Raw genomic sequence first — 21,817 nt, 5'->3', positions numbered from 1 at the left:
CCCCTTTTTGGGGGCAGAGCCTCGTGCATTTCCCTGCAAGTTTTGGGGGTGAGAAACTCCTTTTTGGGGCAGAGCCCTGTGCATTTCCCTGCAGGATTTGGGGGTGAAAAACTCCTTTTTGGGGGCAGAGCCCAGTGCGTTTCCCTGCAAGATTTGAAGGTGAGAAACCCCTTTTTGGGGTGCAAAGCCTGATATATTTCCTTTCAACATTTGGGGTTCACAATCCTCTTTTGGGGGGCAAATCCTGATGCTTTTCTTTCAAGCTGTGGGGTTCAAACCCCCTTTCTGGGGCACAACCCGGGGGATTTTGTTGGGGGGGGCAAAGCCCCTTTCATGGGACAGAGACTTTTTTTGCAAGATTTGGGGTGCAAACCCCTTTTTGGGGTGCACAGCCTGGTTCATTTCCCTGCAAGATTTGGGGTGCACATCCCCTTTTTTGGGGAGATAGAGCCTGATGTGTTTCCCTGCAGGATTTGGGGTTCAAGCCCCTTTTTGGGGGCAGACCCTGCTGCATTTTTGGGGTGAGGGGAGGGTTTATCCCCCTTCGTGGTTCCCCCCCGGAGGGATTGCTCCCCCCAGGTTTGGGGCCAGCCCAGGGGGGTGGATGCTCGGGGAGGTGGAGGATTTGGGGGGGGATGGATGTTTTTGGGGGCTGTGGATGATTTAGGGGGGCTGTGGCTGATTTGGGGTTGCAGATGCTTTCAGGGGTGTGGATGATTTGGGGGGGTGGATATTTGGAGGGCTGTGGATGATTTGGGGGGTGCAGATGCTTTGGGGGGATGGTTGGGGGGGATGATTTGTGGGGTGGGTGATTTGTGGGGTAGATGATTTGTGGGGGGGTCGATACTTTGGGGGTTGCAGACACTTTGAGGGGGGCAGGTGCTCTGGGGTTTCAAATGATTTGGGGTTGCAGACACTTTGGGGGTGTGGATGATTTTGGGGGAGTGGATGATTTTGGGGGCCTGTGGATGACTTGGGGTTGCAGATGCTTTCAGTGGGGCAGGTGCTTTGGGATTTCAGAGGATTTGGGGGTGTGGACGCTTTGGGGGGTGTGGATGATTTTGGAGGGGTGGATGGTTTTGGGGGGCTGTGGATGCTTTGGGGGGCTATGGATGCTCTAAGGGGGGTGTGGATGATTTTGGGGGTGGTGGATGATTTTGGGGGTGGATGCTTTTGGGTGTGTGTGGATGATTTTGGAGGGCTGTGGATGCTCTGAGGGGGCTGTGGATGATTTTGGGGGCTGTGGATGATTTTGGGGGGGTGGATGATTTCGGGGGCTGTGGATGCTCTGAGGGGGCTGTGGATGATTTTGGGGGGGTGGATGATTTGGGGGGCCGTGGGTGCTCTGAGGGGTGTGTGGATGCTTTTGGGGGTGTGTGGATGATTTTGGGGGGCTGTGTATGATTTGGGGGGCCGTGGGTGCTCTGAGGGGGTGCAGCCGCTGTTGGGGGGGCAGGACTACAGGTCCCGTCGTTCCCGGCCGTTCCCGTCCCGCCCTTTCCGCCGCGGCCGCGGCAGCGCCATGAGCTCAGGTCAGGGGGGCTCGGGGGGAGGGGGGTGCGGGACCCCCGGCCGGGCCGGGACCCCCGCGGCAGCTCCGGGCGCTCCGGGGGTCGTTGCGGGCGCGGCCCGGGGGTCCGGGGGTGTGCGGGGGATGGGGGGGCACAGCGGGGCTTCGGGTCCCTTCACTTCGCTGTTTTATCCTGCGGTAATTTGCTTTTTATTTGGCTTTATTTGGGTTTTGTTTTCCTGTAATTTGCTCTTTGTTTTGCTCTAATTGTTTTTAAACTTTGCTATATTTTGCTTTTTTATATTGCTTTATTTTTGGTTGGGTTTTTTTTTTTTTTGCTTTTTCTCTTTTTTATTTTGCTTTATTTCGCTTTATTTTTTCCTTTATTTAGCTTTATTATTTTCCTTTCTTTTGTTTTATTTCGCTTTATTACTTTCCTTTATTCCTTTTATGACTTTCCTTTATTTCCCTTTATTACTTCCCTTTTTTTTCCTCTTTTATTTTACTTTATTTTGGGGTTCTTCTTTTGCTTCTTCTCAGTTTTATTTTGCTTTATTTCCCTTTCTTATTTTCCTTTATTTTGCTTTTTTATTTTGCTTTATTTTCGGCCTCTTATTTTGCTTTCTCTCTTTTGTGTTTTGCTATACCTTGCTTTATTTCACTTGATTATTTTTCTTTATTTTGCTTTTTATTTTCCTTTATTTTGCTTTATTTCACTTTTATATTTTGTTTTATTTTGGTTTTTTATTTTCATTGTTTTATTTTCTTATTACTTTTTATTTTGCTTTACTTCACTTTATTATTTTGTTTTTTACTTTTATATTTTGCTTTATTTTTGCCTCTTTTTTTGCTTTTTAATTTTGCTTTATTTTACCTTATTTTCTTAATCTTGCTTTTTTATTTTGCTTTATTTGGGGGGGTTTAATTTTGCTTTACAGCTTTTTTATTTTACTTTATTTTGTTTAATAATTTTGCTTTATTTGGCTTTTTTATTTTGCTTTAATTTCGGGAGGTTTATTTTTATTTTTTACTGCTTTATTTTGCTGTTGTTTCACTTTATTTTGCTTTATTATTTTGCTTTATTTTTGGTTTTATTTCGCTTTTTTATTTTCCCTTACTTTTGTCCCCTTACTTTGCTTTTTCACTTTTTTATTTTCCTTTATTTCCTTTATTTCACTTCATTTTCCTGCTTTATTTTCTTGCCTTATTTCGCTTTTTAATTCCCCTTTATTTTCCTGTATTTTGCTCTTTTATTTCTCTCTGTTCCATTTTATTAGTTTGCTTTTTCTCTTTTTCCCCCACTTCATTTCTCTTTTATTTCACTTTATTTTGCCTTTTTTGTTCGTTTCTCTTTGTTTTATTTCCCTTCATTTCTCTTTATTTCGCTTTTTCATTTTGCTCCATTCACCTTTTTTATTTCACTGTTTTATTTTCCTTCCTTTTCCTTTTTCCTTTCTTATTTCCCTTTTTCTTTCCTTTTCCCTGCTCTGCCCCCCCCTTCCCTCCCACAGGATTTGCTGGGGGGGCTCTGGGGGTTCGGATCCGGGTGGTGCCGGAGCCGAATGGAAGCACGTCCCGGGATCCCCCGGGTGGGCTCTGGGTCCGGAAAAGGCTCCGTGACACCACAACTTAACCAGGGAGAACTTCTTGGCTTTGCATCCCATCGGGATCCAAGCTCACCGTCGGAATTCCGGTGCATAGGATGCAGCAATCAATCCATGGGGAAACAAATCCCAGGCTTTGGGATGCTCCAAGACCCCCCAGCCCCACATCCAGATCCCTGCAGCCCAGCGGGAGCTGCTTCCCTGCGAGCGGGTTGCTCCAGCTCGGACTTTGGGAATGCTCTGTGCCGATCCCGGAGCGTCCCTCGGCCGGGTCTCCCATCGGCATCACGAGGCCGGGCTGGATGGGAGGGTTGGGAAGGACACGTTGCCTTCCTGAGCAATCCCAGGGGTTTTGTGTGGATAGAGAATGGAGCGGGATGTTGGGTAGGAAAAAGGCATCCAGGCATTTGGAAGAGGATGGGAAGCCCTCGGAGGCTCCGTGCCTTGTCCGCGTTCCTCATTCCCGGGAATACAGAACCGGCTCGGCCTGTGCCAGGCAACCTTTGCCCGTTTCCCTTGGAACCGGCGCCGTTGGCACAGGGAGGTTTCTCAAGGGGTGAGGGAAGAAGAGCCTTGGGCAGGAAAGGGGGGGTGACATCCATCAGGGTGCCCGTGGTTCCCGTGCCCACCATCCCTGTGCCTGCGCTGATCCCACCCCATCCCCTCAGATCCCGCTTGTCCATCTCCTCCTGCGGATCCGGATCCACAGCAGAGCTGCCCTCGGGGCTTTGAACTTCCCCCTTTCCCCCCCATTTAAGGCTTTAACGCCGGCTTAGAGAGTTCTAGGCCTGGCTTATCCTCCCAGGGACGGGTGTGAGGAGCACTCCCCCTCTCCCGGGGGATGGAGGAGCCCGTATTTAACCGGAATTTGGGGGACAGGCTGGATTTGGATGTGAACCCCCTTCCCTCCCCCCTTTGCCGGCGGTTGCCCAACCAGGATGTTCCTGCAGGTGCTTCCTCCGGCTCGGAGGTGGGTTTGGCAGCTCTTGCAAAACCGGGTTCCGGGAAGGTCAGGGCGGGGGAGGATCCCTCCGTGCCGGAAGGGTTGGAAGGGTCGGATCAGCACGTGGAGAAGCAGACACTGCCACCTTCCTCCTCATGGATGATCCTTCCCGAAAAACCCAAACCAAGCAGTCTGAGGTGGACACAGATGCTGCTTCCGAGGGATTTATTCCCTGGCCCATCCCAAGGGTTTGATGCCCCAGAGCGGCTCCTCCAGCGTTTCCAGTCTGAATCCCAGTCTCCCGTGGCCCTGCCTTGGATGGAGCCCGTCTCACCCCTTGGTTTATCCCAGCCCGGGCCCATTTTTCCGGCTGTGCTCCATCGACCTGGTCAGACCCGTCCGCTCCGGCGGCGTGTCCCGCTCCGGTTGGCTCGGAGTTGTTGGCTTGGATGAGTTTATGTTGGCTCGGTGGAAAGGGCAGGAGAGTCACCGGCATCTCGTCCCAGTTCCTCTCGGGGCTGTGGCATCTCCCATCCTGGAGCTGCTCAGGAAGATCGTCTGGAGTCAAATCTCACCCTTCATCACCAAAACACTGTTCTCCCACCTCATCCCTCCTTCCTTGCTTTGGCCTCATCCTGATTTTCCGTGTCCCCATCTCCAAGGGCGCAGGTTGACCTTGCCCAGCCCATGCCAACAGCCAGAGCTTGCTCTGGAGCAGAGACTTCCATGGAGGAGCTTCCTCAGCTTGTGTGCAACCTCCAGGATGGATGGATGGATGGATGGATGGGTGGAGGGATGGGTGGATGGAGGGTGGAGGGATGGATGAGTGGATGGATGGATGGGTGGATGGATGGGAGATGATGGGTGGATGGATGGATGGGTGGATGGTGCTGCCCAGGAAGTCCTGACCATCCACAGGGAACCATAGGAGCGGAGGGAGACCTCAAGGCCCCCTCAGGATTTGTTGCTTCCAGAAAGGGGCTGGGGGAGCTGGGGGAGGAGGTCCCTGGGATCAGCATCCACCTGTTTTCCATGTGCATCTGGGGCCAAATCCCGGGACAAGGACCAGCACTGGCATTCCCAGCCACTTCCCAGCCAGGCTGGGGGTGCTCCAAAGGGGGTTCAGAGCCACAAGGCCCGGGGGCTCCAGGTTCCAGCTCCGCATTCCGGAGTCAGAGTGTTCATCCTTCCCTGCCAGGACGTGTGGGAAATGTCAGAGCATCCCAGGCATCTTCATCCCAATTTTTCCCCAAACCCTGACTGCAGGAACACGTGGTGAAGGTCCAGGACAGGGCATGGACTCGGAGCCAGGCAGCTGTGGGGATTCCAACCGGGATTTTTGTGCAAATCCAGTGTCTGCAGAATCTTGGCTCCCCTTTTCCCTGGTGCATCTCTGACCCTCCCGAGAATTTCCAGCCTCTCCCGGCCGTTATCCCCCTCTTAATCCCGCTTTCCCAGCAGAGAGGGAGGCAGATCTCTGCCCGGGTCCCGGGATAACCCCCTGGAGCGGGTGCGAGCCCGTCCCGGGTCCTGTTTGCCCACGAGGTGTGGCCGCGATTCCAACCGCTCGCGCAGCTCCCGCCCCTCCGGAGGCTTCCCGGACACGTGGGCAGGTGATGCCGACCCTATGGATCCCATGGATCCCGCATCCCAGCCCAGCCCGCTGGGCTGAGCCGAGGCCGGGGGCCCTCCGAGCTCGCCGTGGCTCGGGAAGCAGCCGGGATGGGAGCGGGAGGTGAGAAATGCACGGGAACGGGCTCGGGCAGGGGCTGCTCCTCCCAAGGATTTGCTGCTTTGCGGATCAGAAAAAGCCGGAATAATTCTGCCGGTGCTCCAGGAGAGGGGCGGGCCGGGCTTCCCGCTTCCCGGCCTGCTCCGGGAATGCGCGGGGAGCGGATTGGGTTGTTTTCAGTCTGGTTGGATACTTTTCCCCTCCTGCATCCTCGGGAAAAGGCTTTGGCGAGGCCCCCCCTCGGCCTCTCCTTTGTCCTGCCCTTGGGAAGGGCGGCTCGGGCTCCTCCTCGCCCGTTCCGGGCTTCCTTAAACCTGGAATGCACCAGAGAGAGACGATGTGTCCCTTCGGGCTCCTGGGAGAGCTTTTGTTTTCCCTCGGGCTCATCCCCCTGTTCCTCATCCCAAAACTTATCCCTTGGAGCGGCCCCGGCCGCGTTTCAGGAGCTGGTGAGATGGACCCCGGCGATCCCCAAAAACAGGGATGAATTCAGGCTTTGCATGAATTGCCTTTATCACCCGCCGGCGAGCTCTGGGATCACCAGGGAGTGGCAGGAATCCCGGCTTTTCCAGCAGGGAGCGGGCGCAGGGGCTCCCGCCCGGCACAGAAGTGGTTAAGCCGCGCTCAGCGCGCTCCTGGAAACCTGAACCCGGCCCAGGTGGGGAAGCGGCGGCTGTTCCGAGAGTGGGAACGAGCTCCCGGGTTGGTGTTTGTGCCACGTGTTATCACCCGCGGCTGCTTTGAGATCCTGGAGCTGGGAATGTCGTGATTTGTAATCCAGCGGGGATTTAGGGGATAAGCAAGGATCCTGGAGTTGGGAATGTCATGACTGGTAATCCAGTGTGGATTTAGGGGGTAAACAGATCCCGGAGTTGGGAATGTCATGACTTGTAATCAGGTGTGGATTTAGGGCATAAGCAAGGGTCTTGGAGTTGGGAATGCCAGGATTTGTAATCCAGCATGGATTTAGGGGGTAAACAGAGATCCCGGAGTTGGGAATGTCGTGGTTTGTAATCCAGCATGGATTCAGGGGATAAGCAAGGATCACGGAGTTGGGAATGTCGTGGTTTGTAATCCAGCATGGATTTAGGGGGTAAACAAAGATCCTGGAGTTGGGAATGTCGTGATTTGTAATCTGGTGTGGATTTAGAGGATAAACAGGTTCAGCTTCACGTCCCAGAGGGTGATGATTGAAATTCCACCTGGGATGATCCCAGTGATGCCCAGGCCGGGCTTCGGGGAGCAGCGGAGCCCGGCAGGAATCGGAGGTGCCGAACATCCTGAAAACTGGGAAGTGCCGGGTTTTGTGGCCCCGGCGCAGAGAGCGGAGGGAGCGGAGGAAAGTGGCTTAGAGAGCTCGGCCTGGCCGTGTCCCAGCCCCGCTCCCGAAAGCCGCTGGAATTCCTCCAGATTCCCTCCCGGGGCTCCTCCGGCGCTGCTCCCGTGACCGTCACGTGCGGCCGGAGCGGGACGGGGCCGCGCCGGGTGCCCCATTCCCGCAGCATCCCGGGCTGGATGGCCGGGAGCCGCCGGGTCCGGCCGCCGTCTGGGATGAGCCAGGGATGGCATCGCCCGAATAACCCCCGGGATCACCTCCCCTTATCCCTTTGCCCTGTTTTTTGGGGATTTGCAGACAGCAAGCTGCTGGGGAGCTGGTGACCAAGCTGGATCCCCTCTCCTTATCCCTTTTCCCTGTTTTTTTGGGATTTGCAGACGCCAGCAGGCTGCTGGGGAGCCGACGGCGGAGCTACGGGACGCTGCAGCTGGATCCATCCCACATGGTAGGGCTGGGGGATTCTCCGTGGGGAGGAAGGCTTGGGACAGGGGTTTTCCACCCTCAGAGGTGTTGATTGTCACCTGACTGGGGTTAAATCCCGCCGGGAAGCTCAAGGATTTTATCAGTTTGGGGTTTAGTGGCTGATAATGCTAATTTTAGTTGATTTTATCACCGAGGACCTTTCTGGATTTGGGGTTTAATGGCTGATGATGTTAATTTTAGTTGAATTTCTGACCAAGTGCCTGTCTGGATTTGGGGTTGAATGGCAATAATGTTGAGTTGCTGTCTTGCCAGGCAGGCCCAGGTGAGCCTCTCTTGCAGGAGGTGTCCGGGTACCAGAGCCGCCCGTGGCGGGTGCTCCTGTGCCACGTGGGCTCCGTCCTCACCGCGGGGCTGCTCCTGCTGCTGTTCCACTGGAAGCCCAGCCTGGAAGTGCAGGCCAAGTGCAGACCCTGTGCCCTGGGCCAGGCCGACTGGGTCATCATCAGGGTGAGTCCTGGGGGGCCTGGGGCTCCTTCCAACCTTCTCCATGCTGGGGGCCTGTGGAGCTGGGCTTGGGCTCCCAGCAGGGTCCTGGGAATGGTCCTTGCTGCTGGTCACCCTCTCCATGGCTGGCATCTCCTTCCATCAAGGAACCCCAACTTCCATCAAGGTGCCCCAGCACCAAATTATTCCAGGAATTTTTAATTATTAAATTATTCTGATTATGATTATTATAGTAATAATTATCATCATCAAGGAACCCTCAACTTCCATCAAGGTGCCTCAGCACCAAATTGTTCCAGGAATTTTTTATTATTAAATAATTATTATTATTATCATCATATTTTCATCGTTATTTATTAAAATATGTATATATAAAAATATTCTCATCATATTGCCATTATATTTTATATTACTATCAGTATTATGTAAGACATAAATATATATGAGTATGTTATTTATAACATATTTATTATATATTTATTGTAGCATATTGATTATATAATATTATCATTATTTTATTAATAATAATAATTATAGTATCCCATTAGTCCAGGAATAACTCTTATTCCTAAAATCACTTTGCGCTTTTCCCTTCCCCGCCAGCCAACCAGGCCTGGAATTTCTCTTCATTATCCCCCAAACCCACCCTTCCATCCCCCAAGATGGGTAGCCAGGGCCTCCCTGCCTTCCCGAGGCTCTGGGCTGAGCAGGGAGCTCCCGGCGTCCATCCCAGACCATCCCTGTGTTCCAGGACCGCTTCGGGCAGTGCTTCACCTCCAGGGTGCTGCTGGAGCCGCTGGGCGAGGGCAGGTGAGCTGGGCTCGTGTTCCCACGGGATCCAGGGGGTTTGAGGGAGGGCTGACCCTCGGGCTCCCATTCCTGTGGGATCCGGGGGGTTTGAGGGAGACCTGACCCTCGGGCTCCCGTTCCTGTGGGATCCAGGGGGTTTGAGGGAGGGCTGACCCTCGGGCTCCCGTTCCTGTGGGATCCAGGGGGTTTGAGGGAGGGCTGACCCTCGGGCTCCCATTCCTGTGGGATCCGGGGGCTCTGAGGGAGGGCTGACCCTCGAGCTCCCATTCCTGTGGGATCCGGGGGCTCTGAGGGGGGACTGACCCTTGGTTCCCCGGCCAGCCTGGAGCAGCCCCCCGGGGCGCGGCCGGAGGAGCGGCGGAGCAGCGTCGCCGTCGGAGTGTCGGACGAGGAGGAGAGCCGGGACACCCTCCGGCTCCACGAGAACGAGGAGGTGATGCCCGGGACCTTCCCGCCCCCGGGAGCCCTCTCCCTTCCCATGGGCCGCCCTCGTGCCCCACCAACACCTTCTCTTTTCCGTCCCCGTGGGCTCAGAAGAACGTCCTGAGGTATTACCTGTTCCAGGGGATGCGCTACGTGTGGCTGGAGCGGCGGCAGACGTTCTGCAGGGTCAGGTATTCCCCGACCCTGCCCCTCTCCACCCTCTTCTCGCCCCCTCAGCTCCCTCAAAACCCTCCTTGACGCCCTGGGAGCCACAGCACTGCTCGGGATTGTCCCTCCTGAAACCCATCCCGTGGTGTGGGTCCCTCCCCCCGACTGTTGGTGCCTCTCTGGGCACAGGGAACCGGATGGAGCAGTTTGGCAGCTCCGGATGCTCCCTGCTCTCCCAACTGTGCCCCTTTGTTGGCTTTCCTTGGCACTCACGAGCTGCTGCAGAGGCCAAGGAACACAACACTCTCCCTTTTCCAAAGGGGGTTTTTAGTGTTCCCAGGGACTTGGCCGTGGTGTTTGTTCCGCTGTTCCCGCTGATTTTGACTCTATCTCTCCGTTTTTCCTTCCCCTGGCACTTCCCAGTGTCCTGGATGAGGGTTGGACCTGTGCAGATCTCCACCTCTCCCAGCCTGGGCTGGACCAACAGGACCACAGCACCAGGTGGGGATCCCTGTGGGTTGCACAGGGAGCACACGTGGCTTTTCCAGGAGCAGAAAATCCTGGAGCCTGGGTTTTCCTTGTGTTCAGACCTCCAAACCCCGGGCTGGCAGGTGGGATGGAACTCCTGGGCTTGGCTTCTCCACGTAACCAAGCTCCCATGGAGGTGTGGGCAGCAGGGGGGACCCGAGAGGTGGAAATGCTGCTTCTCCCAAGGGTGGATTTCCTTCCCTGTCCTTCTCTCTTCCCAGGAGGAAGATCTACGGCCCGAACCTCATCGAGGTGCCCGTCAAGTCCTACGCGAGGCTGCTGGTGGAGGAGGTGCGTGTCCGTGGGCTGAGCTTCCACGGGTTTTCCCAGGGCAGATCATTCCCTGGCTCCACGTCCCTCACTCCAAGTGCTTTGTGGGCCCTTGGGAAGGGAGGAGAGGGCTTTGGGAGAAGGCAGAGCTGGCACAGCCGTGGAGGGGACCCGTCCTGGCTTGGACAGGAGCACCCCCAGGTAGTTGTGGAGGTGGCTGAGCATCCTCAGGAGCACCATCCATGAGGAGAGCTGGGGAGGGTGGAGGGTTTATGGGACATCAGCTGGTCTATCCCCAGCACCAAGGAAGGACCAACTTCTCCATGGGAGCTGTTGTTCCTCAAGGAGCCTGGAGGTCTCATGATGGGCTGGAAGAAGCTCTCCTACCTCCCAGGAGGGAGGAAGGTCTCCCCTCCTCAAAAGGAGCCTGGAGGTCTCCTGATATCTGGAGGAAGGTCTCAGGATGGGCTGGAGGAAGCTTTTTCCCCACCCCAAGGAACCTGACACTGGGCTGGAGGAAGCTCTCCCTGCTCCCGAGGAGCCTGGATGTGTCATGAGGATCTGGGGAAGCTTTTCCTCCTCCCAGGAGCCTGGAGATCTCACACTGGGCTGAAGGAAGGTCTCCCCTCCTCAAGGAGCCTGGAGGTCTCATGATGGCCTGGAGGAAGCTTTTTTTCTTCCCTCAAGGAGCCTGGAGGTCTCACAGTGGGCTGGAAGAAGTTCTCTCCTCTTCCCAAAGCTTTTCCTTCCCCTTATTGCAGGTGCTCAATCCCTTCTACATCTTCCAAGTGTTCAGCATCGTGCTGTGGGTGTGTGATGCCTATTACTACTACGCCGCCTGCATCTTCCTCATCTCTACCATCTCCTTGGGCTTGTCCCTCTACGAGACCAGGAAGGTTGGTGGGATTATTTGGGATGAGCATCTCTCTGAAACGGCCCATTTTTTGCTGCCCTTTGGCCCCTGAGCCCAGCTGGGTGAGGACAACCTGCAATCCAATGGCAGGATGGCTTTCCTTGTCCTTCGTCCCTGATCCCGAGCCTTTGAGACCAGTTCCAGGGATGCTTTGCTGTGCTTTTTGGGCGTCCTCGGGGGGTTTTAACTTCTCCCTCCCTCTCTGCCAGCAAAGCACCACACTGCAGGCCGTGGCCAGGATGTCGGTGGGCGTCCGAGTGCGTCGGCGCGGCGGAGGTGAGGGCGGCGCTCCGGCGTGGAACTCTTTGGGATGGCCTCGGGTGCTGTGCCTGAGCACGGCCACGCTGCCTTCCAGAGGAGACGGTGGTGAGCTCGGTGGAGCTGGTGCCAGGGGACTGCATCAGCATTCCCGGGGACGGGCTGCTGGTGCCCTGCGACGCCGCGCTGCTGACGGGCGAGTGCATGGTCAATGAGAGCATGCTGACGGGTGAGAGCCTCCGTCCCTGGCATTCCCGGGGCATTTCGGGGGAGAGGATGAGCCTCGTGTCTCAGTGACCCTACAGCAGCCCCTTCCCATCCGGGCTGGCCGGATCCTGCCTTGCCCAGGCTGACAGAGCTCCATTATTCCCAGGGGAGAGTGTGCCGGTGATGAAGACACCACTGCCGGCCGGGGCGCAGGCGGCCGGGGCCGTGTACTCCCCGGAGGAGCACCGGAGGCACACCCTGTTCTGTGGGACACACATCATCCAGGCCAAGGCCTACGTGGGGGGGGAAGTGCTGGCCGTGGTGACCCGCACAGGTGATGGACTGGGGAGGAGCACTGGATGGATCCGCACCCCTGGGAGCACGTGGTGACCCCCCAGCCCTTCCCACAGGGTTCTGCACGGCCAAGGGGGATCTCATCGGCTCCATCCTCTACCCCAAACCCGTCAGCTTCAAGTTCTACAAGGATGCCGTGAAGTTCGTCCTGTTCCTCGCCGTCCTGGGTAGGTCTGAGCACGGAGACACCACAGGGAGCATCCAAACTCCTCTGGAAGGTTGAACCCCCTCCCTCAGCTTTGCTCGGTAACCCTTCTCCCTCCGGCACAGCTTTCGTCGGCACCTTGTACAGCATCCTCATCCTGGTTAGGAACCAGGTAGGGCTGGTGGGGCTGGAGGATACCCCGGGATCCACGGGGACCGTCAGGATGAGGGATGCCCACCCCTGTCCCTGCTGCCCTGCCAGGTACCCGTGGGGCAGATCATCATCCGCGCCCTGGACCTGGTGACCGTCATCGTGCCGCCGGCGCTGCCGGCCGCCATGACCGTGGGCACCATCTACGCCCAGAACAGGCTGAAGAAACAGGGAATCTTCTGCATCAGCCCCCCCCGGATCAACCTGTGTGGGAAGATCCGCCTGGTTTGCTTCGACAAGGTGAGCGGGGCGGGCCGGGGGCACCATTCCCGGGGGAGGGATCTCCGGGACACCGCAGGCTCTCCCCGCAGACGGGAACGCTGACAGAGGAAGGGTTGGACGTGTGGGGGGTGGTGCCCCTGGAGAACAACCGGTTCCTGCCCGTCGTCCACGAGCCACGGTGCCTCCCGGCCGGGCCCCTGCTCCACGCCCTGGCCTCCTGCCACAGCCTGTCCCTGCTGCGGGCACAGCTCGTCGGGGACCCCGTGGACCTCAAAATGTTGGAATCCACCGGCTGGGTAAGCCAGGAGGGGGGGATGCAAAGGGGGAGGAGGCAGGAATCCCACTCTGCCAGGACAGGGGTGTTCAGACCCCCCGTGAGGTTGGGGGGGCTTTGCCATCCCAGCCCCTGCCTCGGTTGCAGCGCCTGGAGATGATGGAGGAGGAGGAGGGGGAGCTCCCAGCCTTCCAGCAGTTTGGGATGAAGGTCTTGGCTGTGGTGAAACCTCCCCCTGAGGAAGAGCAGCCCCGGGACAGGGTAATCCCATGGAGCAGAGCGGCTCCGGTGCCCCAGACCACTGGGTCTGCTCCTCACAGCCCTGGAGAGGTTCCTCCGGGAGAGATTCCTCCTGGAGAGGTTCCTCCTGGCCCTGACATTCCCTCTCCTCTGCAGAAGCACCAGTCACCCCTGGGGATCCTCCGGCGTTTCCCTTTCTCCTCCTCCTTCCAGAGGATGAGTGTCCTGGTGAAACTCCCCGGAGAAGCCACAGCCCACGTGTACGTCAAGGGTGCCCCGGAGATGGTGGCCAGTCTGTGCAGGAAGGAAACTGGTGTGTACTGGGATGTTGGGGGTCACCAGTCCCGCTGCTGCATCATCTGTATCCCTGCAGGGAACTGTCCTCAGGGATGCTGGGGGGCACTTCCCAGAGGCACAGAGCTTTGGATTAGCTCCAGCCACGTGTGGGGAAGAAAACAGGAAGATGGAAGACCGGGAATGGGGCTGGGGGCTGGATGAGCACCCAAAGCCCTTTGGAAGCTCGAGCCCCATCTCCCCTCTCCTGGTCTCGGGGTTCCTTCAGGAGCTCTTCTGGCCTCGCTTTTCCAGTGCCCCTGGATTTCTCCCAGATGCTCCGACACTACACCACGGATGGTTTCCGGGTCTTGGGTCTGGCTGGCAAAGCCCTGGGCACGGTGGCCACCTTCGAGGAGGCCCTGCAGCTGCCCAGGTTGGTGCCCAGCCCTGTTCTCTCTCTTTACACCTCGTTTGCTCGAAGCATTTCCAAGGATGTCTTGCTGCCCTGCAGCCTGCAGGGAATTAGACCCTAATCCACGCGAAGGGAATTCCCGGCTGCCTCCCAGAGGGATTTTTAGCTGTTCATACCCACGGCTCCTCTGTGCCTGGTGGTGGTGCTGAAGGGCTCGTTGTGTCCCACCAGGGACTCCGTGGAGAGCAGCCTGAGCTTCCTGGGATTCCTGGTCATGAAGAACGTCCTCAAGCCGGAGTCTGCGCCCGTGATCCAGCTCCTGAGGAACGCCAACATCCGGCCTGTCATGGTGACAGGTGATCCCGGGGAAGGGGGACACGGAGTCGGGAAGGGACGGGACATGGACAGTCCTTGGCGTTGGGCAAGGGGTGAAGGGGTTTCCTGCCAGAAATCCATGGCCTGGAGCAGCTGTGGGGGCACAGCAAGGACTCCTGGACGCTGGGTTGGTGTATCCCTGCCCTTGGAATGCTCACAGGGCTGACAGGCTCAGGCTGGGGAAGGTTTTTGTGTGGAAAAGCTCTTGGTTTTGCTCTCCATCGCCCAAATGTCGATATCTTGCAAACACCCCACATTTCATGGATCATGGGGGGGGAGCAGAGTTAACTCCAGGTGTTCTGCAGCCAGGAAAGCAGGATTTGAATCTGCTTTCCTTTGGAGTGGGGAAAACACGAGGGTTTGGAGTTGTCCCCCGAAACACAGGGAGGCGAAGGGACCGCGGAGAGGGGACGCTGCGGGTCGGAGCTGCTCCTGCTGGCCTGGAGCCCCCAAAAGCCCATTCCCTGTCCTCCCCCCGTTCCTGGCAGGGGACAACATGCTGACGGCGCTGAACGTGGCCCGCGGCTGCCGCATGGTGGAGCCCCGGGAGCGGCTCATCTTCGTCTCGGCCTCCCCGCCCGGGCACGGCAAACCCGCCGCGCTCCGGTTCCTGCCCGCCGAGGATTCCCAGGGCGAGGAGCAGCCCCAGGTGAGACCCCACGGCACGTTTGGGGGTTCCTCGAGCCCAGAGTGCCCAGACACCCACTTCTGCACAGAATCCCGGGGGGGTTTCGTTTGGGAAGGACCTTAAAGCTCGTCCCGTGTCCCCGAGGGAAGGGACACCTTCCACTATTCCAGGTGGCTCCAACCTGGCCTTGGACACTTCCAGGGATCCAGGAGCAGCCACAGCTTCTCTGGGCACCCTGTGCCAGGGCCTCTCCACCCTCACAGCCAGGAATTCCTTCCTTATTTCTAAGAAATGGAGTCTCTCAAGTCCAGCTCTCCCCGCAGTCATGGGAATCCCAGAATCCCAGGATGAGTTGGGTTGGAAAAAACCTTAAGGCTCATCCCATTCCACCCCCTGCCATGGGCAGGGACGCCTTCCACTAGCCCAGGTTGCTCCAAGTCCTGTCCAGCCTGGTCTTGGACACTTCCAGGGATGGGAAGTGGTTTTCCAGCATTGTTATCCCTCGAGGCAGTTAAGGATGTGATCCTGCCCCTCATTAAATGCCCCTTTCAGGAGAAGTTAAACTGCTCTTGTCTCTTCCTGGGAACACATCAGGCTGGAAGGGATGTTCCAAAAATCCTCCTCATGGATGCTTCCAGGCCCTGCTCCAGGCTTGCCATGAAGGGCTCAACCAAACAAGCTTTTTATCCCAAATATCCCCATTTCTGTGCCTGGAAATACAACCTGCTCCTGTCTCCCTGGGAGCACATCAGGCTGGAGCTGAGGCTCCAAACTTGCTCCTCGTGGATGCTGCCAGGTCCTGCTTCAGGCTTGGCACCAAGAGCTCCATCAAACAAGCTTTTTATCCCAAATACCCCCTTTTATATCCCTGAAGTTGGGCTTATGGGGCAGCTGCTCCCCCTCCTGCCCTGAGGAGGCTGCTCAGCCCGTTATCCCGGGGCTCTGCAGGGACTGGAAGGAGAACAAAGAGCTGTTTTCCTTGGCAGGGCCTGGAGCAGCGGGATGGCTCCTCCCCTCCCCAGCCCTGCCACTTGGCCCTCAATGGAAAATCCTTCCAGGTGGTTTGTGAGCACTTTGCCGACCTGCTGCCCAGGGTGAGTCCCAGGGGAACCCTCTGGCAGGGCTGGGACCTCTGGAGAGGTTGGGAACCCACCAGCTGGGTTGGGGAATCCTTTGCTGAGGTTGGGAGACCCTCCATGGGGGTTGGGGAACCCTCTGGTGGGGTTGGGGATGCTCCAGCAAGGTTGGGGTGCCCTGTGGTGACGATGGGGAGTCCTCCATCGAGGTTTGGTAACCCTTTGGTGGGTTTGGGGAACCCTCCATCGAGGTTGGAGAACCCTTTGGTGGGGTTGGGGAACCCTCCAGTGAGGTTGGGGACCCTTTTGGGGAGCTTGGGGTCCCTTTTGATGAGGTTGGGGTCCCTTTTGGTGAGGTTGAGGGAGTTTCCCCAAGTGGGCTTGGGGGAGTCTCCAACAAGATTGGGAGATCCTTTGGTGGGGTTGGGAGTCCTCTGGTGAGCTTGGGGATCCTCCAGCAGGGTTGGGGTGTTGTCCATCGAGGCTGGGGGATCGTTTGGTGAGGTTGGAGATCCTCCAGCGAGGTTGGGGAATCCTTTGGTGGGGTTGGGAGCCCTCTGGTGAGATTGGGGAACCCTCTGGCAAAGCAGGGGGACCCTCTGATGGGGTTGAGGGACCCTCCAACAAGGGAATTGGGTTGGGAACCCTCCATTGAGCTTGGGGAACCCTTTGGTGGGGTTGGGGACCCTCTGGTGGGGTTGGAGACCCTAAATCAAGGTTGACCTCCCTGGGCTTTCCCAGTGTGACCTCACAGCTCCAAAACAAAATTCTCTGAGGGTGTTTTTGTGGCCTGTGTGAGATCCCCTGTGCCCTCTGAGCATCTCCTGGGCACAGGGATGGGGGTGTGAGATTCCTGGTGCCCCCTGAGCTCCTCCTGGGCACACAGGGGTGGGAGTGTGAGATTCCCTGTGCCCCTGAGCTCCCCCTGGGCACAGGGCTGGGGGTGCTCCGGGATGGACACGGGGTCTCCTGTCCCTGGCAGATCCTGCTCCGAGCCACCGTGTTCGCCCGCATGTTGCCCGAGCAGAAGACTCAGCTGGTGTGCAGCCTGCAGGAGCTCAAGTGAGGCCTGGGGGGGTGGGGGGCAGGGGTTAGTCATGGAATTATGGGATGGGTCAGGTTGGAAACCATCCAATCCCGTGGGCAGGGACACCTTCCACAATCCCGGGTTGCTCCAGCCGCGGCTCCCCTGGGCAGATCCTGGGGTTTTCCCCCTGCCAAGGGTGTTGGTTCCCTGGGCAGATCTGGGGGTTTTCCTCCTGCTGAGGGTGTTGGTTCCCTGGGCAGATCCTGGGGTTTTCCCCCTGCTGAGGGTGTTGGTTCCCTGTGCAGCTACTGCGTGGGGATGTGCGGGGACGGGGCCAACGACTGCGGGGCGCTGCGGGCGGCCGACGTGGGCATCTCGCTGTCCGAGGCCGAGGCGTCGGTGGCATCGCCCTTCACGTCCCGCGTGGCCAACATCGAGTGTGTGCCCAGGGTGATCCGGTGAGCTCGGGGGAACGGCCACGGGAGGGCTCCTCTGGCCCTCGGGGGGATGGTCGGGAGCGGGGTGTGGCTGGGGGTGAGGGGAGACCTCGCTGCAGTTCCAGGGAACAGGAGGGGCAGGCCCTGAACTCTGCTCTTTGGGGACAGGGACAGCACCCAGGGAATGGCCTGGAGCTGGGGCAGGGCAGGCTCAGGGTGGGTGTCAGGAACTCTGCCCCACATGTACGTGGTGAAGGACCTTGTCCCGGTGAGTGCCAGCTTGGGACCATGGCTGGCACCGTTCCAGGCAGGTTGGGGTGGGAAGGATGGCACTGGGAGGTGCCAGCCAAGATCAGGTCTCCCATTTCACGTGTTCCTCGTGCTGCTGGTTTTTGGGTGGATCTGCAGTGACTAAATCTGTCCTCCCTTGGAGGAATGTGGCAGGTCAAGGTAGGAGATGCCACCTTTTGTTGGAGCGGGGCAGGTGTTGGATCTCTCCTGCAGAACTTTGGTCTGGTGTGACACGAGGCTGTGCCAGGGAGGGTCAGGTGGGACATCAGGAAAAGGTTCTTCCCCCAGAGGGTGGTTGGCACTGACCAGGCTCCCCAGGGCAGTGCCACGGCCCCAAGGCTGCCAGAGCTCCAGGAGGGTTTGGACAATGCTCTGAGGGACGGGGGGGATTGTTGGGGTGTCTGGGCAGGGGCAGGGGTTGGATCCGTGATCCCTGAGGGTCCCTTCCAGCTCAGGACGTTCTGTGTGAATCTCTCCCTGCAGGGAGGGCAGGTGCTCCCTGGTCACCTCCTTTGGTGTGTTCAAGTACATGGCCCTGTACAGCCTCGTGCAGTTCGTGTCTGTGCTGCTGCTCTACACAGTGAGTCCCAAATTCCCGCCCTGCCCCGGCCACCCCCTCCCTGCTACCTCTGGACCTGGCCCTGCTCAAGGCCCTCGGGGCTCTTCTCCTCCCCAGCTCAACACCAACCTGAGCGACTTCCAGTTCCTGTTCTTCGACCTGGTGATCACCACCACGGTGGCTGTGCTGATGGGCCGCACGGGCCCCGCCCGCGCGCTGGGCCTGGCGCGGCCCCCGGGCACCCTCATCAGCGCCCTGGTGCTGGGCAGCCTCCTGCTGCAGACAGCCCTGCTCATCACTGTGCAGGTCCTCAGCTACTTCATCACCGTCTCGCAGAGCTGGTGAGGCCCCAAACCCCGGGAGGGAGGAGCTGTGGAGGTTGGACAGGAGCTTTGAGGTCGAGTCCGCCCGTGCTCGCCACTGAACCGTGTCCCCGCGTGCCACAGCCACACGGGTTTGGAGCCCCTCCAGGGGTGGGGACTGCACCACTACCCTGGGCAGCCCCTCCCAAAGCTTTACAACCCTTTCTGTGAAGGGATTTTTCCTGATATCCAACCTAAACCTCCCCTTCCTTAGGGATGGGAACGATGTGGAGGAGCCCTGGTGGTTGTCCACCACCACCACCACATTCACCACTAAACCGTGTCCTCAGGTGCCACATCCCGACATTTTCCGAACACTTCCAAGGATAGTGACTCCACCACCACCCTGGGCAGCCTCTTCCAAAGCTTTGCACCCTTTCTGTGAAGGGATTTTTCCTGATATCCAATCTAAACTTCCCCTTCCTTAGGGATGGGAAGGACATGGAGGTTGTGATGGAGCCCTGGTGCTTGTCCACCACCACCACGTTCACCATTAACCCAAGTGCCACATCCAGACGTTTTTTGAACACTCCCAGTGATGGTGACTCCACCAGTGCCCTGGACAGCCTGTGACAGTGCTTTAGAATTCCTTTCTGTGAAGGAATTCTTCCTAGTATCCCATGCCTTCATGTGGGTTTGCTGATGGGAATGGCACACAGGTTGTGATGGAGTCCAGGTGCTTGTCCTGGCTTTGGGATCCAGGATACCTCCAGCTGTCTGGCAGCACACATGGAATTACAGAATGTCCTGAACTGGAAGGGACCCCCAGGGATCATCAGTCCAGCTCCTGGCCCTGCCCAGACACCCCAACATTCCTCCCCTGTCCCTCAGAGCATTGTCCAAACCCTCCTGGAGCTCTGGCAGCCTTGGGGCCGTGGCACTGCCCTGGGGAGCCTGGTCAGTGCCAACCACCCTCTGGGGGAAGAACCTTTTCCTGAGATCCAACCTGACCCTGCCCTGACACAGCTCCAGCCGTTTCCTGGGTCCCGTCAGCAGGGAGAGGAGCTCAGGACCTGCCCCTCCCCATCCCCTCCCAAGGCAGAATGTGGAAAACCAGGAGTCACATTCAGACCCTCTTCTCACCTTCCCCTCTTCCGTCCCCCCCGGCTCAGGTTCGTCCCCCTGAACAGCACAGTGACAGCCCCCCAGAACCTGCCCAACTACGAGAACACCGTCCTGTTCTGCGTCAGCGGCTTCCAGTACCTCATCCTGGCCGTGGCCATGTCCAAGGGATACCCCTTCCGGGAGCCCCTCTACACCAACGGTGAGGGTGGGGCTGCCACGGGGGCACAGAGACCCCCCAGCCCTCCTCCTTCTCCTCCTCTTCCTCCTCCTCCTCCTCTTCTTCCTCTTCCTCCTCCTTCTCCTCCTCCTCCTCCTCCTCACCCTCTCTCCTCTCACCCTCAGTGCTCTTCCTGCTCGTCCTCGTCCTGCTCTTTGGCCTCATGATCTGGTTGACGCTCTACCCGTTGGGCTTCCCCAAAACCCTCCTGAAGCTCCACGGCATCGAGGACCTGAACTTCAAGCTGCTGCTGCTGGGAATCGCCGCCCTCAACTTCTTCGCCGCCTTCGTGCTGGAGGTGGGGCCGGGTGGGACGGGAGGGGCCGGGGGACCTTCAGGGGACAGGGCTCCCCTCGCCGTCAGCTCCACCCTCTCCTGAGGAACATCCTCCCCAAAGCTGTTTTCCCGCCTGTCTCTGCCCCAGACCGCCCTGGACCATGGCCTGCTCCGCTGCTGCCGCAGGATACGCCGGAAAAAAGCCTCCAAGAAGCTCTTCAAGAGGCTGGAGAAGGAGCTGAGCCAACAGCAGCCGGGCTGGCCCCCCCTCAACGAGCCCCTCTTTGCCACCCCCAGGATGGCCATGGCCCTGAGATAGCGGGCGCGGGGCCCTCCCATGCCACCCTCAGACGATGGCCTTTATTTATTGATCCCGGGAAAAGGAGGGATGCGGCGGGCGGGATCCCGCGGGACACCCTCGGCACGGCAGCTCTGGGGCCACGGTCGTGGTGATCCCGCAGGGAGGAGGTGGTGAAGGAGAAACGGGAGGAGAAGATCCAGAGGAAGAGGAGGAACCGGCGGGGCTCTTCCTCCAGGGTTTCTCCCGCTCCTGCGCCAGGCACCGGGGCCGTTCCGCAGCGGAATTCCACCTCCCTCGTCCTCTCCTGGCTGCCCAAACTGAGCTCCATGACCTCTTTCCAGCTGGAATTTCCTAGAAAATAATAATTATGGCTGGAAAACTGCAGGTGGCCTGGCCAAGACTCCAAAACTCACTCCGAGGAAACGCTGCAGACGGAGGTGCCGCATCCCAAAAACAGAGGAGGGTCCCTGATCTTCTCCTGGCGAGGGCACCCCCCCGACCTCATGTCCCTGTCACTGTGACTCCCCTCCATGGCCCTCCCTAGATGTGTAGGAAGTTTACAGTCCCCATTCCCAGCTTGCCAAGGATGCTGCTCCATCCTGGGGACCGACCACAGGCCCCTTTCCCGCTTGGAATGCTCCCGCAGGGCACTTCTGCTTCTGGCTGGGACCTTTGTAGCATTAAAAAAAACCCAGATCTCTTTATTTTTTAACTGCACTCCGATGCCTCGAGGTGTGAAAGCCGTGGGGAGGGTGAAGGTGCCAATTCCAGGTTCTGGACGGTGCCGATTCCGGATTCCGGACGGTGCAGTCGCGGGTGTTGTCTAATAAATTAACACTATTTTCTTGACTCCTTCCTTGTGCTGCCTGGGGATGGATGCAGGATGGCATCCGTGGCATGGGGCAGTTTCCATGGAATATGGGAGCAGGGCAGAGGTTTTGGGGTCACCTCATTCCCCGGCCCGGCTGAAAGACACTCCGATGCTCGAAAGCAGGGAGCGGAGCCAGGGATGACACCGCTGGGATTCCAGCAGCCCAAACTGAGCTAAGTAGCCTCTTTCCAGCTGGAATTTCCTAGAAAATAATAATCATTGCTGGAAAAACCCAGGTGGCCTGGCCGGGACTCTCAGACCTCGCTCCTGCAGCCAAGGAAAAGCCGGTGGATGGAGCCGCCGCATCCCGAGGTGGGAAGAGCTGATCCCCAGGGAGGGGGATGTGCTGCCTGCATCCCCCTCCCAGGCTTTTCCAGCTGCCTGCGAGCCTGGCTCTCGGATCAGAGGCTGGTTCTTGCGGGAACTTGTCTCCATGGAAAGTCTCTCCCCCTCCGAGCGCCGGCGGCCTCTCTGCCCTCCGGGAGCTGGGGATTAGGTCAGGAAATGAGGCACAAGCAGAGGTAAGAGGTTTCCTGAAATCCCAGCCAAGGCTGGAGTTATTAAACCAGA

General features: G+C 58.0%; 1 protein-coding gene and 1 long non-coding RNA gene across 13 annotated transcripts; one reads left to right on the top strand and one right to left on the bottom strand.

Moving 5' to 3' along the window:
* Positions 1 to 1,500: 1,500 nt before the first annotated feature.
* Positions 1,501 to 21,225, top strand: ATP13A2 (ATPase cation transporting 13A2). Of its 12 annotated transcripts, none has more exons than XM_064678843.1 (29): positions 1,501 to 1,532; positions 7,503 to 7,570; positions 7,888 to 8,055; positions 8,804 to 8,862; positions 9,184 to 9,295; positions 9,400 to 9,476; positions 9,877 to 9,954; positions 10,203 to 10,272; positions 11,013 to 11,147; positions 11,374 to 11,440; positions 11,520 to 11,651; positions 11,796 to 11,963; positions 12,040 to 12,150; positions 12,254 to 12,300; positions 12,390 to 12,578; positions 12,650 to 12,856; positions 12,982 to 13,095; positions 13,231 to 13,387; positions 13,663 to 13,783; positions 13,994 to 14,118; positions 14,626 to 14,786; positions 15,752 to 15,859; positions 16,824 to 16,903; positions 17,174 to 17,326; positions 18,080 to 18,176; positions 18,273 to 18,496; positions 19,630 to 19,781; positions 19,925 to 20,097; positions 20,224 to 21,225. In XM_064678843.1, the coding sequence occupies exons 1-29, from the start codon at positions 1,523 to 1,525 to the stop codon at positions 20,392 to 20,394; spliced, it is 3,534 nt and encodes a 1,177-aa protein (XP_064534913.1). In that variant the 5' UTR covers positions 1,501 to 1,522; the 3' UTR covers positions 20,395 to 21,225. The 12 variants fall into 12 exon arrangements, with proteins under 12 accessions (XP_064534913.1, XP_064534911.1, XP_064534909.1 ...); XM_064678841.1 differs by having other exon boundaries at positions 9,397 to 9,476; XM_064678839.1 differs by having other exon boundaries at positions 7,861 to 8,055; positions 9,397 to 9,476.
* Positions 8,393 to 9,492, bottom strand: LOC135425976 (uncharacterized). The gene is made up of 2 exons (XR_010435812.1): positions 9,418 to 9,492; positions 8,393 to 8,931 (listed from the first exon to the last, which is right to left on the bottom strand). It is a non-coding gene; the product is annotated as an uncharacterized LOC135425976 (long non-coding RNA).
* Positions 21,226 to 21,817: the final 592 nt, after the last annotated feature.

This window comes from Pseudopipra pipra, chromosome 22, assembly GCF_036250125.1.
Source record: "Pseudopipra pipra isolate bDixPip1 chromosome 22, bDixPip1.hap1, whole genome shotgun sequence".
NCBI lineage: Eukaryota > Metazoa > Chordata > Aves > Passeriformes > Pipridae > Pseudopipra > Pseudopipra pipra.
The sequence above is the reverse complement of the archived record's forward strand: the minus strand, read 5'-3'. Positions and strand labels throughout refer to the sequence as shown.

Coding starts and splice junctions, on each gene's coding strand:
- ATP13A2 (XM_064678835.1), top strand. CDS start 5,674: ATGCCGACCCTATGGATCCCATGGATCCCGCATCCCAGCCCAGCCCGC. Junction 7,571..7,864: donor AGCTGGATCCATCCCACATG/GTAGGGCTGGGG, acceptor CTTGCCAGGCAG/GCCCAGGTGAGCCTCTCTTG. Junction 9,955..10,202: donor CAACAGGACCACAGCACCAG/GTGGGGATCCCT, acceptor CTCTCTTCCCAG/GAGGAAGATCTACGGCCCGA.